At 41.8% G+C, this 19,308-nt stretch overlaps 1 protein-coding gene and 1 non-coding gene across 2 annotated transcripts; both read right to left on the minus strand.

Annotated features, from left to right (window-relative positions):
* Positions 1-15,578: 15,578 nt before the first annotated feature.
* Positions 15,579-18,290, minus strand: RPL37 (ribosomal protein L37). The gene is made up of 4 exons (XM_029217730.1): positions 18,154-18,290; positions 17,291-17,426; positions 16,963-17,047; positions 15,579-15,695 (listed from the first exon to the last, which is right to left on the minus strand). Exons 1-4 carry the CDS (start codon positions 18,154-18,156, stop codon positions 15,626-15,628), a joined length of 294 nt encoding a protein of 97 aa, XP_029073563.1. The 5' UTR covers positions 18,157-18,290; the 3' UTR covers positions 15,579-15,625.
* LOC114893517 lies at positions 15,776-15,854 on the minus strand. Its single transcript, XR_003792935.1, has one exon. It is a non-coding gene; the product is annotated as a small nucleolar RNA SNORD72 (small nucleolar RNA).
* Positions 18,291-19,308: the final 1,018 nt, after the last annotated feature.

Consider the following 19,308-nt stretch of genomic DNA (forward strand, 5'->3'; position numbering starts at 1 on the left):
ATCTTCCCGGACCGGGGCACGAACCCGTGTCCCCTGCATCGGCAGGCGGACTCTCAACCACTGCGCCACCAGGGAAGCCCATCAATGTTGTTTTTGTTTTTTGTTTGTCTGTCACTTACTTACTGACACTACAAGATGCTGAACTTGTATATTTCCTGCCCTGGTCCTAGGATCAGCCATTTCTCAAAGATGTCCTTGTTACTTTTATTGGAGAGTGGTATTAGAACCCAAGATTTGGTATTTGGAGTGTAATTGCTTCTAGACCCTCTCAGCTGACAGAGCAAGGAAATATATGTGTGTATTCTAACTAATAAATATACCCATATCTCTATTTCTCTATGTGGAACCACCCCTGTCTATATTAAGCTAAGCATGACTTCATACTGATCCATACAACCAACTCTAATTCATTGCCGCATAGATTATTCTAGCCATTCCCATTGCTTTTCTGTAAATTCCTGCTCCAACAGTGAGAAACCTAGCTTCCATCATTTAACTTATATTTACCTAATTGCTCAATATGAGTGTACATTTATGGAAGTATCAGAATTATTAACCCTACTCCTGTGGATAACAGTTTTATCATCTTGAGTCCAGTGCTTTTGTGCAGTTGCTTTTGTCTTTAGTTTTACCGACTTCACTCACTTCTAAGTGGTAATCTTGAATGCCACCATTTCCTTAGGTAATCACCTATTTCCTCCACCCTCTTCAGTGAGGTCGTTTCATATATGTACAATACAGACAGATTATGTTGTCACAATCTGCATTCCATCCTCGGGTCCCCCAACCTCTGTTTTAATTGCCTCCTAGTCACCCTGCTGGTGAGGGAAGAGTTCCCTCCCTAGGGTTTTGGGAATAGCCAAACACACAACACCCGACACAGGACAGATGACATCAACAGCAGTCTGTTGGCCACATATACTCACAGTCTCTCGGGCAGGAGGGTACCACATAGAGAAGGCACTGCCACACGGAAGTCGCACTCAGGAACAGAAGGAACAACCAGAGGCTGTGGGAGAGAGTTTTGTAGTACCAAGAGGATGAGGTGCCCTCTGGTTCCTGTGAAGAATTTGATTAGTTGTTTGAATAATTCCACAAGCTGGCAGGGAACCGAAACTAACTACTCAGGGATCAGCACTGACTGTGCCTGGTCCCTTCAGCATGGAGAGTTAGAGGTTTAGCTAGAGGAACTTATCTATGGCAAGAGTAGGGACAGGGACATACAGGTAGGCCATTGTAGGCCCTCCCATTTTTCCCAGGTAATAAACATGACTGTTAAGGCAACACATAATATTGAGACTTTATATTAGGCCTTATACTATGACTTTCCATATGATTTTTTAAAATTTGCATACATTAAGCTTTACTCTGTGCTGGAAATTTTTGTGGGTTTCAACAATGTCACGTATCCACTATTTTTTTTTTTTGTATCCACTATTATGGTATCATACAGAATAGTGTCACTATCCTAAAAAATCTCCTGTTGCTTCACACGTTCAACCATTCTCCTCTTTTTCCTGTCTCTATAATTTTGTCTTTTTCAGAATATCATATAATTGGAATCATACAGCATGTAGTATTTTCAGACTGGCTTCTTTCCCTTAGCAATTTCCATTAAGGTTCATCTATATCTTTTCTGTCACACTTAAAGACTTTTGAAACAAGGAAAATGTAAACTATTTGAAAAAATTTTAAAAGATTGGTCTCTATTCTAAAATATTTTCTTCAAATATTTTGAAATATTTTATACTTTCGAAAAGAATCTTACTATGATAGAGATTTATTAAAAGTTATGTAAGAGACTTACCACTTCCATTGCAGGGGGCAGTGGTTTGATCCCTGGTCAGGAAACTAAGATCCCGCATGCCATGCAGCACAGCCAAAAAAGAAAAAAAAGTTGTTAAATGTGTTGAGGATATACTCTGAAGAACTGAGCTGTAATATAGCTTTGGTGGATTTTTAAAAAAATATTTATTTATTTGGTTGCACCAGGTCTTGGTTGTGGCTCACTGGCTCCTTAGTTGCAGCACGTGGGCTTCTTAGTTGTGGCAGGTGGGCTCCTTAGTTGCGGCACATGGGCTCCTTAGTATGGCATGTGAACTCTTAGTTGCGGCATGCATGTGGGATCTAGTTCCCTGATCTGGGATCAAACCCAGGCCTCCTGCATCGGGAGCACGGAGTCTTAACTACTGCACCACCAGGGAAGCCCCTGGTGGATTCCTTAAAACTAATAAATTATATAAGAAAGAAAAGAGAGTTAAAGACCTGATTTTTTTTAGTAAAGAATATTATTCCTTACCTATGTGACCATCATGTGAAATTACTAATGTAATTCTCATATTCTCTATATCTATTATTTCTCTTACATAAAGCACAATTAAAGTACATTATAACATGTGTAGAGTGTTTAATTTCAAAAATTAAGTTGGTTTTGTATGGGAATTCAGGAGTTTTTTATATGTTAGGAATTTGTTCTAAGTCTAGTATATTTTATTTTTACTGAAATGCTTCTAGATTGCTTGACTCTGAAATTTTAACATGGAGAATGTTCTAGGCACCTTACTGGATCATGTACATTATAATGGACCTTTATAAAAGGCTTTTTGTTTCGCCTGGAATTAATACTTTGTCATGGTTTTTACTTGCTTAGATTTCTAAGTACTTATTGATTCAACCCGAACTTGCACCAGTTGTCTAAAATCTCTCAAAGACATGGAACATGTGATGTGTATTATCAGTCTGAGGTTCTTGAACTCTCCTAGAGCTTTCGTACCTGCTTCAGTTGTTTGCCTTCTATACCTGTCTCAGAGTTCTCATCTGAGAATCCCCTTCAATATTGTCCTGGAGAGTCCCTTCCCTTTCTCCTATGTTGGGTTTATTGTTTCCTAATGCCATGGTTTCTGTTTTTGTTGTTTGTTTGTTTTTGTTTTTGTCCTTTCTCCCTGGTTTTGGAGGAACAATCTCACCAGTAGTTTTATGAGAAAGCCTCAGGGAAGTAAAATTTTCTGAGAGCTTATGTGTTTGAAAATGTCTTTATTCTACCCTTACACATTATAGTTTTGTTGGACATAGGGTTTTAAGTTGTAAAGAATTTCCTTGAGGGTTTTGAAGTCATTGCTCCATTATCTTCTAACTTCCCTTCTTTTTCTTAGACAAGTTTTTTGAAGTGTAATTGACATAAAATAAAACTCACTCTTTTTAGGTGTAGATTTCAATGTTTTGAAAAATGTATACTATGTGTAAGCATCACCACTATCAAGATTTAGAATAATTGCATCACCTGCCAAAATTCCCTTGTGACCTTTTAATTTCTGTAACTATAATTTTGCCTTTTTCAGAATGTCATATAAAGAAAATTATACAATATACAGTGTTTTGCATCCAGCTTCTTTCACTTAGCATAACACTTTTGAGACTCATCCATGTTGTTGCATTTGTCAGTAGCTTACTGCTTTTTATTGCTGAATAGTATTCCATTGTCTGGATATACCAAAATTTATTTATCCATTCTTGGGGAGTTCCCTGGCGGTCCAGCAGTTAGGACTCAGTGCTTTCACTGCTGTGGCCCGATAAACCATGTGGCTCGGGCAAAAAAAAAAAAAAAAAAATTATCCATTCTCTAGTTTTGATGTTTTATTGTTTCTAATTCTTGGAGCAGGAATAGCTGTTATGAACATTCACATACAAGTCTTTGCATTTTCATTTCTTTTGAATAAATACTCAAGAGTAGGAGTGCTGGGGTTATAGTAGCTATATATTTAACCTTAAGAAACAGCCAACTTGTTTTAAAGTGGCTGTACCATTTTGCATTTCCACCAGCAAAGAATGAGCATTCCAGTTGTTCCTCGTTAGCACTTGGTATTATCAGTTTTATCTATTTATTTGTTTTATTTTAGCCATTCTAGTAGATGTGTAGTACTATGTCATTGTGGTTTTAATTTGCATTTCCCTGATTTTCTTTTTTTTTTTTTTTTTTGCGGTACGTGGGCCTCTCACTGTTGTGGCCTCTCCCGTTGCTGAGCACAGGCTCCAGACGCACAGGCTCAGCGGCCATGGCTCACGGCCCCAGCCGCTCCGCGTCCTGTGGGATCTTCCTGGACCGGGGCATGAACCCGTGTCCCCTGCATTGGCAGGCGGACTCTCAACCACTGTGCCACCAGGGAAGCCCCCATTTCCCTGATATTAATGTTGAGCATCTTTTCCTGTGTTTATTTGCCATGCATATTTGTTCTTTGGTGAATTACCTATTCAAATCTTCTGCCCATTTTAAAAATTGGGCAATTTATTTTTTAATTATTAAGTTCTGAATACAAGTCATTTATCATATATGTTTTGCATATATTTTCTCCAAGCCTGTGTCTTGTTTTTATTTTTTTAATAAATTTATTTTTGGATGCATTGGGTCTTTGTTGCTGCGCATGGGCTTTCTCTAGCTGCAGCGAGTGGGGTCTACTCTTCCTTGTGGTGCGTGGGCTTCTCATTGTGTTGGCTTCTCTTGTTGCAGAGCATGGGATCTAGGCACACGGGCTTCAGCAGTTGTGACATGCGGGCTCAGTAGTTGTGGCACACAGGCTTAGTTGCTCTGTGGCATGTGGGAATCTTCTCGGACCAGGGCTCGAACCCATGTCCCCTGCATTGGCAGGCAAATTCTTAACCACCGTGCCACCAGGGAAGTCCCAATACTACACTATCTTGACTACTGCAGCTTTATAGTAAAGCCTTTTTTTTTTTTTTTTCCTTTGGTTTGTTCTGTTTTTAAGCAGTTGTATTGCTATTCCATTGTAAAGAGGTACAGTAATTTGCTTAACTCAGCCTCTACTTAGGGGGTTAAGTTGTTTCTATTTTTTATATTACAGATAATGCAACAAATGCCCATGGGCATATAACTTTGTACCCTTGTGATAGTGCTTGTGTAGGGTACATGTTTAGAATTGGGAATGCTGGATCAGTGTTCCCCACATTTTCCCCTAGTAATTGGGTCTAGTTTCACGTATAGATCCATTTGGGTAAGACTTATAGTGTAAGTAACTCGGCTGTGCTTGGCAGTGTTCTAAGACACTGTCTGACACTGTATTCTAAGACACTGATCTTGAGCAGTGCCTTGTGGCCTATGTGTTAAAGCAAAGATTTCCTGCTTTCCTCTTTGGTCAGTTCACGTGAGCTATAGAAAGATGCTTCCTTGAGAACACAAAAATAAGAGTGCTGTCAGAGTTAGAGAGTGTTTGTCAGAACATCAGGGGCATTCTGCCTGTTTGACAGTTATACTTTGGATCAATTGGCAAGCCTATTTTCAAACAATTATTAATTTAATCTGGGATTGGAGTAATCAGTTTGCTGATTAACCATAGGGGCGGGTGAAGTGCATGGTGTGGTGGAGAAGTTGAGTAGATGGAGAAATTAAGGCCTTGAGGTTGAAACTGAGCTCAAGTGGTAGGCATCTCAGGACCATGCTTTCTCTGCTCCCTCTGCCTTTCAACCTAATCCACAACAAGTAGCTTCTGAACCTCAATCAAAGATAATCCCCCAGTGGTTAACCCACCCTACCTGAATAATGAGTTGACTCTAATTTTGTTTTAAACATGACTTGGGCTTATGCATGACCACTTTCCCCTCTTCCTACCCTTCTTGGTTCACTGATATATTCCCAATGCCTAGATCAGTGGCTAGCACATAGACAGTGTACAGTTTACATCTGTAGATAGAATATTGTTAAAATTTAGTTTATTGAATATACATTTATCTTGATTTGGTTAATAAGAGCTTCCCCTGAGAGATAAGCCACCCTCATTGTTCTGATCAAATCAAATTTCTGAGCCTACAGTGCTGTAGAGTCTCTAGCATGTAGCAGATACTACTAACCACGGTGAATTCACCAAGATACATGTCTTATAGGGTTCTGTCTTCCTGCTATTATCAGTGACACCCATTATCCAGGAATATTACCTATATAGTAATAATTATGATCACTAGCATTTATCAGACTCTTACCCTGTGCCAGGCACCATGCTGAACACTTTATATGCACCATCCCATTTTATTCTCATAGCAACACTTCACAACGAATGTTATGAAGTAGGTACAACTGTAACTGAAAGTGGGGTCCAGCTGCTCGCCACTCAAAGCAATAATGAGGTAAGGCTGGTGGAAAGGAAACTTTGCTTTATTTTGGACGCCGGCAACCCGGGTGGTGGGGGTGCAGATACCTGTCCAAAGGCAGACTCCCCCCTCAGCTGACAATCGGGGGCAAGAGCTTTTATAGGCTGAGGGAGGGGGCTACGTGCAGAAACAATACAGTCAGCTCTGACAGTCATCTTGAAATTGGTCATCGGTGGTCTGACCAGCGTCATCTTGACTGTTTTAAGTACGATTAATCTTCAGTTCCAGGGTTGGTTGGTTCCCATTTCCTTGAGGCCAATTCTTGAATTGTGGCAACTTATGTCATGGCTACACTCTGGCCATCATGTAGTTAACTTCTTCCACCTGGTGAGGGTTTCCGTATCTATAAGACAGCTCACAGGACATGGCTCAGAATATTACCTATAGCCCTTGAGGGGGAACTAAAAGTCCTTGACTTTGCTTAATGACTCAACTATTATTATTTAGTCTTGTTGGACTGTCTTTGTTTCTGCATTTTCTCACTTCTCTGATGAAACTTATTCTTTGGCTAAAGTTTTTCACAGACAAAAGGCAGGCTGAGGACATGGGGGGCAAGGACCATAGGGTCCTGCTCTGTTTCACAACTTCTGTACCATTTTACAGGTGAAAATCTTGGCTTAAGTTAATTAACTGACCTAAAAGCTAGCAACTGTTTTGATTTTACCTATATACTTACATGGTGAATGCAGCATTATTTTACATTTTTAAAAATATTTATTTTTTTATTATTTGTTGCACTGGCTCCTTAGTTGCGGCATGTGGGCTCCTTTAGTTGTGGTATGCGAACTCTTAGTTGCAGCATGCATGTGGGATCTAGTTCCCTAACCAGGGATCGAACCCAGGTCCCCTGCATTGTGAGCGTGGAGTCTTAACCACTGCACCGCCAGGGAAGTCCCAGCATTATTTTAGATGAAGACAATTTTACCAAATGATGACTCAACCCCAAAACACTAAACTTGTTATTGTTTATGTTTGGGCTACCCAGTAGGATAGCCACCAGCCACACGTAGCTGTTGAACATTTGAAATGCAACTAGTCCGAACTGAGATGTGTTGAAAGTATAAATACACACTATATTTTGAAGACTTAGTATGAAAAAATATATATATCTCAATTTTTATACTGATTACAAGATAAATAAGATACAAGATTACAATACAAGATTACAAGATAAATAATACTATGCTGGGCAAAACTTTAAATAAAATAATACTATTAAAATTAGCTTTACCTTTTTTACATTTTTAAATGAGGCTGTTAGAAAATTTACAACTACATATGTGGTTTGCATTTGTGGCTCGTGTTATATTTCTACTAGATGCTTGTCTAGCACATTTTATAGACATTTATATTGGCCAATTCAGCACAGATTTTACTCATGTTGAATCTGACAAAGAGCTCTAAGCTGTATCAAAATGATTCTTGGTGATTCAGAAAGAGGCCTATGGTTTCTCCAGGACCAAGCTCCCACAGTATGGGGGCTTTCCCAATGCCAGGCCCCTGCAGTGTTGGTGGCTTCTCCAGTGCCAGGTTCCTGCCCTGTGCACCGGCTAGGTGCCCCTAATGACCAGAAGCTTTCCCTGGACCCCCTTCAGGCAACTTCAAAACAGAACATTGTTGGACAAGGCACTTCCCCATGAATGGCTTCCCCACCATCACCCTTCTGGTGGCTTCCCAGCAAGTCCCAGAAACAAGACACTTCAACATCCAGTGAGCCATGCTGCATCTTCTCAGACATCTGGATCTCAACTCCGGGGGTGGGGAGGCCTCCTTCCTGGGTGCTCTATCTCTGCTCTAGTAGTGGCTGCTTCTTATTTCTGCTCTTCCTGAAGAGTTCACTTCAGTTTTTCCTAGCCAATCCCTTATTACCCTAATCCCTTAATCTTTTCCTGTTCAAGTTACCATGTGACTTCTGTCTCCTCATTGAACCCTCACTGGTATACCAGCTATTTTAATTGGATGTTTGTATTTTTATACTCTACATGTTATTTCTGTTTATATATGTATATAATTACCACGCTTTGAGCAATAACTGAAGTTTTCTTTTTTTTTTTTGCGTTTCGCTGGCCTCTCACTGTTGTGGCCTCTCCAGTTGTGGAGCACAGGCTCCGGACGCGCAGGCTCAGCGGCCATGGCTCACGGGCCCAGCCGCTCCGCAGCATGTAAGATCTTCCCGGACTGGGGCACGAACCCGTGTCCCCTGCATCGGCAGGCGGACTCTCAACCACTGCACCACCAGGGAAGCCCTGAAGTTTTCTTAGTTTGCAAATACTAAATGACTTTCTGTGCTTGCATCTGCACAGACTGTAGCATTGGTCTAAATTCAAGTAATTGAAAAATACCAAAAGGCATCATGTGATTCTTTATTTTTACTTTTTGGCTGTGTTGGGTCTTCGTTGCTCTGCGTGGGCTTTCTCTAGTTGTGCAGAGCGGGGGATACTCTTCGTTGTGGTGTGCGGGCTTCACATTGCGGTGGCTTCTCTTGTTGCAGAGAACGGGCTCTAGGCGCGAGGGCTCAGTAGCTGTGGCACACGGGCTTAGTTGCTCCACGGCATGCGGGATCTTCCCAGACCAGGGATTGAACCCGTATCCCCTGCACTGGAATTCTTATCCACTGCGCCACGAGGGAAGTCCCATGTGATAGTCTCTAAATCTGCCTATAGTTCATCTACTTAGATTCGAAGAGTTGTCTCTGATGAATGTGAAATTTATTCAAAATTTAGAGCTGTTCAAAAATTTAGAACTCTGTAGTATATTCTCATAGAGCTTTTTTTTGTGGGGGGAGGGCAGGAATCAGGAAAGGGCAGATTTGCTCTGATCCCTATGACTGGAAAATGGCTTGCTATTACCTTAATGAGTTAATCCAGTGCTAAAATTACATATGTTAATGTCTGTACTATATGATGTATGACTAGCACTGTGGTTCCACACCGAGGCCATAGATGAGTAAGTATTCTATTTAATAAAGACAAATTTTCTATAAAAGGAATCTTACATTGTACAATGTCTGTATTAATTAAATGCATTCCAATAACACTCACTATTGTCAGAATCCTTATTACCAGAAAAAGAAAATATATACCTTTCACCATCTCTGTGCCTTAGTTTGTTCCTCTCCAAAATATTTTTTACACCATCTCAAGTCTCTTGCAAATTTAAAAGCACTGTGCCATGCTGTTCTACCTCAGAGGTGTATGTTCCCAGAGGTTTCTCTCTCCAGTCATCCTAATTGAACAGTACTTCTGAGGCTTCCTGTCTCTCCTGCCTTGGGGAGCTGCTTCTCCTGAGGGCTGCTCCCCTGCAAAACAGGGACCATAAACAGTTTCTGCTCTGACTATGCCCTCTCCACTCTTGAGGTGACTGAGCCATTTACTGACAAGCCATGCTTCCTCCCATTTGCCCAAGATGGTCGTGTTTCTGAAACAGAACTATTGGCCACCTGGTATTAATCCCATTTGCTTCTTCCTCAGCCACCTCTACCACTTGCCGTAACTTAAGGAAGCTGGACCTTTCTCCAATACCCTGTTTTATCAGTGGTCTTTTTTACAAAAGACCTTTCCCCTAAAGGCCTTAATTTCCTCCACATATCTCTATAGAGTCCAAATCACTTTAAACATTTTTGAGGGCAAATCACACTTTTTACATGTGCTAGATGATTTGCAGAGCTATATAAATGTAACACTATTAGATTAGGGCTCTGAATTCCCTGGTGGTCCAGTGGTTAGGACTTGGCGCTTTCACTGCAGTGGGCCCGAAGTACCAAATTAGACAGACACACACACACACACACACACACACACACACACACACACACTGGAAATGTATACAAGAACCATTTTTTTTTAAATTGAAGAATAGTTGTTTTACAATGTTGAGCTAATTTTTGCTGTACAGCAAAGTGGTTCAGTTATACATATATATGCATTCTTTAATATTCTTTTCCATTATGGTTTATCAGAGGATATTGAATATAGTTCCCTGTGCTATACAGTAGGACCTTGTTGTTCATCCATTCTATAATAGTTTACATCTGGTCACAGCCTTTAGACTCCTCAGCCAGATCAAGGATATAGAGGGGTCCAAGGGAAAGACTGGTAAAGAAATTTCTTTGAAGAGTTTTAAGTACTCAACTCAACCTTCTTGGAAAAGGGGGTTACTACCTTGTAGCTCTAAACCTAGGGAAGGAAACCTCAAAGGAACCACTCAGAGAGCTTTGAAATTTGCTTCCTGCAACTGTTTTGGTGGGGGGCCAGGAAAGTGCTGCTGCCTGAGATCTCCCTGCACTTAAGAACGTGTTCAGGCCAGGGAGGTGGGAATGTTTCCTGTGGACAAGATGTGGGCCACTCAGGAGAGAAGGACAGCATGGGATAATTTTGAATCCTGTCTATAGGGCCCTCAGAGGTAGAGAAAACCTCAGGAGAAAGAGGTTGGATCCTAGGGGCTAGGAAGGGATCACAAAAGACTACTCTGAATTAAGATGGGAACTACAGGAGCGGTCACACAAATGCCCAAGAGAGGAGAAGTTTAATCACCTGCAGGGTCCAGACATTGTTTACCCACCCGACCGAGAGGAACCAGCCCCCACCCCCCACCTCTCCTTCCTCCTCCTGTCTACTCTAACCCCACTGAGGAGTGCAACTGCAGCTCACAAGCCCCAGAGAACGTATACAGGGAGAAGGCTGAGATCAGAGGGACCATGCCTCCTTCTCCACTGCTGGCTCCAACCCTAAGGAGGCCCATGCTGGAAGATGTGAGATAAGGTTAAGTCAATTTTGAAGTTTGACTATATAACAAAGGACTGGAAATTTTATTTGAAATAAAAAAATAACTTACTGAAACAAAGCTTTTTACAACTAATCATGACTGGAGGATATTTTTTGTTATCTGTGAATAACCCAAAAAAACAAGGGTCAGACCAAGTCTTCATCCTGGGGCACAGGACCATATTTCCACTGTATAAAGATGAGGACACAAAAATAAGATCTGTGTTTTTACCTCAATCAACATACCATGCCTGTGGTAATCTACAAGCCACCTGCATACATGAGAACCATTTTTTTCACTGGTATTTTCTTTGAACAAGACATCCCTCTACCTTACCATACAAGGAAGCTTTTGCTTCAGATTCCATTCTTGGTTCCTGAGGTTGATAGCCTCTGCCCTGTGCTTCTCTTAGATTATGATCTGAACTGCCTTTTGTTTTGAGGAAAAAAAAAAACAACAAAAGAATGAAATACAATCCATATGTAGTACGAATGAGAAAGAGAAAGCTCCTTATCATTTAACTTGGTAAAAGTTAGGGTTGGGATCTTAGTTCCCTGACCAAGGATTGAACCCGGGCCCTCAGCAGTGAAGAGTCCTAACCACTGGACCGCCACAGAATTCCCATAATTTAACTTTCTTAACCACCTTTCTAAAGGTTCCTCTACTCCCACTCTATCACACTCTTTATATCTTTGTCTTCACAGCACTTATCACTACCCAAAATTGCTTACCTGTTCTAGGTCTGTCAACCCCCAACACACACACACATGCTATTGAAATCTTTGTCAGACAAGGACCCTTGTCTGCCTTGTTTTCCACTTGTATCTCCTTGGCCTAGAACTGCTTCTGGCACATAGAGGTCACTAGATCTGGTTCATAAGTGGCACTGTATCAACAGAAATGAAAGGGAATCATAGAACATCTAGGTTCTTCCAGAAGTATATTTAATTTTAAACTCTTAGTTTCTCATTGCCCAATCTCCCCTGAACCTCTAGCAAGTTGGCTTTGTTCTTGCTGCTCTATTGAAACAAGGTTTATGGAAGTAAACACTAACCTAAATTTTGCAAGTCCTGTAAGGTTTTTTCTTTTAATTTTAAAATCTTTTTCTCCTTGGCTTCAGCCACATACAATACTTGGTTTCAACCCTATCCTACGTCCTGGGCTATTTCTGCAACCACTAGAGTCAACTGTCAACTTCAACCATGTCGGTTGTTGCTCCCACTGTATCTCTAACATTGCCTAGCACATAGTAGCATCATCGTATGTAATATGTTGAACAAATTAATGAACCACTCTCTCTCCTCGCGTCTCCTATGGACATCTCCCCAAATCTTTCCTTGAGCCTCTCCAAACTGTCTTTTCTTTCTAATTATCTGTATTTTCAAATGGTTTCAACCATTACTGAGTCAAGGATGGTTTACTGAAGTTCATCAGTCAAGAAACTGAGTCCTTAAATAAAAAAGAGAGAAAAAGAAAAAAGGAAGTCCTTTTTTTTCTCATCATTTCTAAACGCCTACCAGGTCTCACCATCACCTCATACCTCCATTTAAATTATCTTCACCATTTTAACCCCTAAAATCAGTTCCCTTTCACAACTCTCTGTTCATTACTTCCAAATGCAGACCTCTAGCCCAGGCTTTACACTTGAACGGCCACCAGGCTTACTCACTTCTTCCAATGTACTTCCTCTTGGTATCGCACAGGCAACAAAACCTAACTTTAATTTTCCCCCTTGTGGCCTCCACCCTATATTCCCTCCCAGTGAATGCACCACCTCCTTGCCCCCTAGTCCAAAACATCCAAGACTCCTACCTCCAATATTTCTGAGGCCTACCGCACTAGACACAACGCTGTTTTTTAAGTTATTATTTTTTTATTCATTTTTGACCGCTCTGGGTCTCCGGTGCGGCTCGCGGGCTTAGTTGCAGTATGTGGGATCTTAGTTCCCTGACCAGGGATTGAACCCAGGCCCCCTGAATTGAGAGCATGGAGTCTTAACGACTCGACCACCAGGGAAGTCCCGCTATATTTTTATATATGTGATTTGATGGAAGCCTCACACAGCCTGATACAGAAGAGGGGGCTTGGAAGCTACTCCCTTTGATTCAAGTTTTACATGTTCTCAGTAGAGACATCCCCCCTACAGCCAGCCCCACTGCTACCTTAGTCCACAACCTCACGATTTTCAGACTATTTAAGAACCTGTTGCCTGGTTTTCCAGCTTCAAAACGTATCACATCCATACCATCACTTCCCAGCACCATATTAATCTTGCTAATAACTAATCATGCCATTCTGTGTGCTTAAAACCTTCCAATGATTTATCATTGCTTCAAGCTATAGTCCAAACTCCTTAGTATAATACTCAAGACCTTCCACATCTGATCATCCTCACCCCTCTAGATTCTTACCAACCCCCTCACCTTCTCTAGACCTGACAAACCACAGTATCTGTGATTGAAAGGCCAAGTAAACACACAAAACATTAAGACATGTTCCTGGGTCTCACTTCAGATACCCTTTGGTGACACCCATCTGGTCCTGAGTATCCTCTGCCCAAGAAACACAAATTCCTTAGTTGTGGCACTGGCCCTAGGCATCTTTTGTCAGATTGAGGCCCACTGTCCAAACCAACTTTGACCCTCAGGACATGAGATACGTCAGATGTGAACTTCCTGCAAACTAGTATTCAATGAACTGAATCCACTTCATTGCATTCTATACTGAATGTGTTAACCCAGCTCCATCTCTCTCCCACTGCTGCTCCCTGAGTCTTAAAATTAATTTTACCTGTGATTGGAGCAGCCTCAATTGGTCTGTGAGCCACCTATGATCTATGGAGATACTTACCATTGCATCAGACAATTTCCCACTGAAACCCAACCTGTCTGTCAAGGGTCATAGGCACTGGCAAACAAGAGATAAGCTCCCCTTACACTCAAATACACAGGCCTTTCTTAATGCATCACTGCCCACCTCTCTCACAACCCCTTTGTGCCAATTGTTTTCTGGCCCAGGATTTAGAAATTCCACGTCTTCAGGTCAGTGCCCATTCATCTCAAGGCCTAATATTTATTCCATCCTGGGCATTACCTATCTTAATGGGCCTCTCCATCACTCAGGAATCAACCATTAGTAACACTGGAAGATTTCAGAAAGATCTTAACACCAAGTTAGATTATTTCAGTACTCTGAAGCCAAAATATATTAAAACCACTATTTTTGTAGGTCAAAAGCAATTCATAAACTTGAACCTACTATACCAACTTTAGGCCGCAGCCACTGTAGAAGCACCTTCACTCACTGAACTCGGAAGCCCATAATGTTAAGACCTCCAGCTTACAACTGCGGCACAGGCACAGCAGTAAAATCACATTAACGAATGTCAGCTGGATCCAGGAACCATGCTCGCAATTATGCATCCCTAAAGTACAGAGTACTGAGTCATTATGTTGAGTCTCACATATTGGGAGGAAGCCCAATGTAGATTTAGATCAGCAGGGGCTTCTGTAGAAGTTAAATGTAAGCTAAGACCTGAAGGATGAGTTAGGAAAAAAGTGGGAGGAAAAGAATTAGCTAGAATTTTGGGAATGCATTCTAAAGATAAGATTGGTGAGGCAGTGATGATCATGAAGACCCCTTCAAGGTCAGGTTAAGGACGTTATACTTAATACAATGGGAAGCTAAAAGCTAGGAGAGCACAGCTTGGCCACACTGCTATTTTATGCCAGTTGTTCCAACACTTATGCTGTTTAATTAATGTTCTATTCTCTCATTCAGCAGTCCAACAAAGCCAGCCTTGTCTTCACTTCAAATGGCAGTAACACTAGAACTGGGAAAGCAAGGCAAAAAAAATTCAGAGCACCGAAAATCAATGATCACCCAGCTAAGGGTTAAAATAATTCCAGGGATCTATTTATCATTGCCTTTAGCCTACAAATGTTAAGTTTATACTTGGCCTTCCTTTATATTCTACTCAATCCACTGTATTTGCCCGTGGCCCTACAAACTTTCTTCCATATTTTGTTGTTGACTCACACTGAGCAGGTTGCTTTAGTTTTTCACTTAGCTGACCACCTTAAACGGCATGCACAGCCTATAACCTAGGTGCCAAGCAACAGTTAAGATCACCTTTCCAACAATCTGAAAAAGTATATGTATAGCTGCATCACTTTGCTATACACCAGAAACTAACGCAATATTGTAAACCAACTATACTTCAGTAAACATTTTAAGAAAAAAGAAAAAAATCACCTTTCTAAAATAGAGTTCATTTAACTCCTATCCTTCACGTTCTCACCGGTACTGCAAAGCCTATCCTAACGATTGATAACCACTCCCCAAAGACCACAGATGTTCCTAAAAGAAATTAAGTTACGCTCTTTCACTCTAACATTTTAAATATCCATGTGTTGTACTAAGAATTGTACTATGTAAATTCGCTATATTCTTCACATCATATGCCAGTGTTGTCTGATTGAAGGAATCCTGGAATTCTGCTTGTTCCTTGTCCTCTTAAGCAGTATCACAACCCAGTTCAAAAGTTACTGTTCCAAAACAGCCACTTAACAAGTAAATCTGATTTTAAGCTGTCCCATTCGCAAACCTATACAAATCATTGATACAAGCCTATTAAAAATACCTTAGCACACCAGGCAGTTTTTCAAAACCAGAACATTTATTGCGTGACTAATAACTGAAATCCTTAAGATGAACTGGATGCCGCAACAGCTGCCCTCTTGGGTTTGGGTGTTGTTCCTTCACGGAATCCATGCCTGCACCGTTAAAAACAAGAACAGTTACTTCAGCAATGCCAATGCATACATTTTAATTTTTGCTATAACAGATTTTTATGAGCTTATCTCAGTTAAATCTGAAATCAATATTGAATTCATATGTTCAGACATTTATTTTTACAACATCACTGATAAGCTGCAGTATTTACTTCCTTCTGCTTCAAGGTAGCCATTTCAGGAATACAGATAACTTTAATTGAAAAAAAAAAGAAAAAAGGGCAACATATTTGGTTGTGCTGATCACTGGGCCAGCATTTCCCCACCACGTAAGATTCCTAAGGCATTTGTGAAAACGAGTTCTTAAATTACGAGCCAGAGATCCTACTTTCCTTTAGCCAAGGAAAAACAATGTGTTTAATGGTAGACATTTTCTCAACTGCTTAACTACTCTATAACGTAAACTCATTTAATATTAACACCTACTTGAAGTGTACCGTTATCCCTCTTTTGAGGGACAGACAGGTTAAAGTTGGCTTCAATTCATGCTCTTAACTCTTACATTGAACTAGCAGACCACTGAATCCTAAGCCTATACTACTGTATAATAGTCTTACACATTATGAAGCGCAAAGCGCAAAGAAAGGTCATTTTAGCAAATGAACACAAGCACATCTAAGGGTGTTGTGTTTACAAACCCCCAAACCGTCTTCCGGTTCTTTAAAACTTGAAAACCTGGAATTCAGCAGTAGGTCAGAAATTCTGCTAAATATCCTACACTGCACAGGACAACCGCCCTCCCCAACAAAGAAATCACCTCAGCTGAGTGCTTACGTGGGTTAACCCCTCAAAAGCTACCACTAAAATGCAGTTTCTGTTTAGTCTAGATGGGGGCTGAAATTAAAACTCTAAGGCTTGTCTTTAAGTAATAGAAGACTATAAAATTTCTTTCTACACAAACGCAATAGCAACTGACAGTTTTCTATAGCACACTTGCCTAAAGCCACAAAACCCCAAAGTCTCCTTTATGCACGATTATCTTGACAAATTTTGGTAGGAAAGTGAAATGTAGGTATGCTAACAAATGTCATCACATTTTCTGGAGTCTAGCTCCAACTAAGCCCCAGCATGTATAGCTCATACTACTGTTTACTGAAAGATTCACAAGATCTAAACTAACTGATCTGAAGCTTATGGTGGCAGAAGAAAAAAGTCCCTTGCTAACACCTCATCCCACCAACCAGGGCAGTTGAGAGGATAGTTATGCAAGCTCACAGAACCAACTACAACTGAAACATAAAAACTGTACCTGAATCTGCGGTATACAATTTTTAGGTGCCTCATTCGACCAGTCCCGGTGGTATTTCGTCTTTTAGCTTTAGCACTCCAGTTATCTAAAACACACATTCAGGTGAAGGTTATAAACGGTTTTCCCCACACACCTTGTAAGCTCTGTCGGTCAATATACTTAAAAATGCCTGCCTTGGGTTTTAACCCCACTTCATCGCTATACAGACGCCCCATTCTGCTAGGGGCCACCAAATGCTCAGTCATGCCCCACTGAGGTACAAAACAAACACGGGAGAATTCTCAACGCCATGATACACTCTATCAGAGTTTAGTAAACATGCACTTACACTTCCTCTTCCGCTTGGCAGGGTAGCCACATTTACCACAGGTCGACTTCTGAAGGTGGTAGGCCTTAGAGCCACAGCGGCGGCACAACGTGTGCGTCTTATTCCGACGCTTTCCAAACGAGGACGTTCCCTTCGTCTACAAGTTAAGGGGACAGACGATTCTTCAATCTAGCAATTTCTACACACGTTCTTACGTTTTCAGTTAACTATTGATAAGATTTCATGACAACCACAAGGTCTCAAACTGTGGGAGTCTGACTTTTCTTTTTGTTTAAAATGTGGTGTATTTATTTTATTTACATGTTTTCAAATCGACTGCAATGTATTAAGAATTCAAATGCTATAAACATAGCAGAGTCTGACTTTCCTTAAACAGAGACCTCTATCGGAATTTCACGTCATCTAATGCCCCCTGCAAGAGCTGCTGTGTTTTGAAATCCGCTACATTATTTTTAAAAAAAGATATAATGCAAAAGACGAGATAACGTGGTTTTCCTACCATCCCTACTCCAAAATCTAAGAGCTCCTGCCCAGAGACCACCGCCAACGATTCCTTGGCGTACAGAGCCACTCTCAAACTATGCTTCTTCTGTCCTTTCCCATAGGCGGACAGGGCTGTGCGGGCTCCCCAAAGGTCAGACAGAAGCAAGGTGCCTAGAGCAGCTGCAGCTCCACGACTGCAGGCCCCGCACTCCCAGACAAGTAGGGGCCATTCTTCTGCCTCTCGAGGGACACCGCATGTCCCTTTCCTGCCCACCGGCTCCCCTTATCGGAAACCTTGCCGGGCCCCCACGGATAGCAAGGAACGCGGCGCAGTGCGCTAGGATGGAAGCCGATTCCAACAGCCCTTGCAAACAACTCACCATCTCGCTTCTGCCGCCGAGACCAAAGAGAGCAAAATCGCAGGCACTTCCGCTATATCGCGCTCAGAAGCTTCCGCCCAGGAAAGTACTTCCGGCGGGACGCGGTGCCCCGCTCTCAAGCGTCCGTTGCTGCAGCGTGGGTGGAGTCAAGAGGAGGATCCCGAGCCAGGCGGGGCCAATAGAAGGTTCAGAGGGGCGGGGCTCACAGTTTTCTGGGTCCGGGGTGGGCGTCTGTGTAGGGTTCGGATTGGGACTGGGGTTCTTCGCCAGGTTCTTCCGCAGTCCCGCCGGAAGCTTTCGGCTGACGCTGATCATCGCTGAGAAGTCGCTAGGGGGACGGAGCTGGGCTCAGAATATGAAGAGAAAGGCAAATAATGTTTTTTCTAACTGTAGTACTTTAGAGGCAAAGGATTTGATCACCAATCTTGTTATGCCAAGGAATCAGACGTGGAACTTGTTAAATAGTTTCCTAAACTCTAACGTGAGGAAATCTGGTTCAGCATCTTTGGATGGGGCTTGGGACATCTGTACTTCATTCAAAACACTGTAGTGTTGGGCTTCCCTGGTGGCGCAGTGGTTGAGAGTCCGCCTGCCGGTGCAAGGAACACGGGTTCGTTCCCCGGTCCAGGAAGATCCCACAAGCCGAGATCATTTCTATCCAAATACCAGGTTTAGGTCGGCAGGAATGACTTCTGAAACAGATGATCTTGTTACAGAGTCCAAGCTCACTCTGCTCGCCGCACGGCAGGCCAATAAACTGGGAGAGGAGGTGTTGAGGCAAAGAATACGACTTTATTTGGAAAGCCGGCGGACTGAAAAGATGGCGGACTAGGGTCCCCAAAAAACCATCTTAGCGGGGTCTGGATGCCAGTTTCTTTGATAGAATCAGAGAGGGAAGTAAAGTAAAAAGGCAGAATAGAGAGGGAGATGAGGGGAGGAAGTAAAGTAAAAAGGATAAACATCTTCTGGAATGACCAGCCTCCGGGAGGGGATGGTTGGGGATGGTTAATTTCTTCTTTCTTGCAGCCATTCACAGGTGGGTAGGGTTCCCTGAGGCAGTCCATTATGTATGATTATAATAACAAAAGCTACGAAAAGCAAATGCTAAAGTCAAAGAAACAGATCCAACATGGAGTCAAAATTGGGTCTTCCCTG

Source organism: Monodon monoceros, unplaced genomic scaffold (genome assembly GCF_005190385.1).
Source record: "Monodon monoceros isolate NGI ecotype Baffin Bay Population unplaced genomic scaffold, NGI_Narwhal_1 Super_Scaffold_12, whole genome shotgun sequence".
In the NCBI taxonomy this organism is placed as follows: Eukaryota; Metazoa; Chordata; class Mammalia; order Artiodactyla; family Monodontidae; genus Monodon; species Monodon monoceros.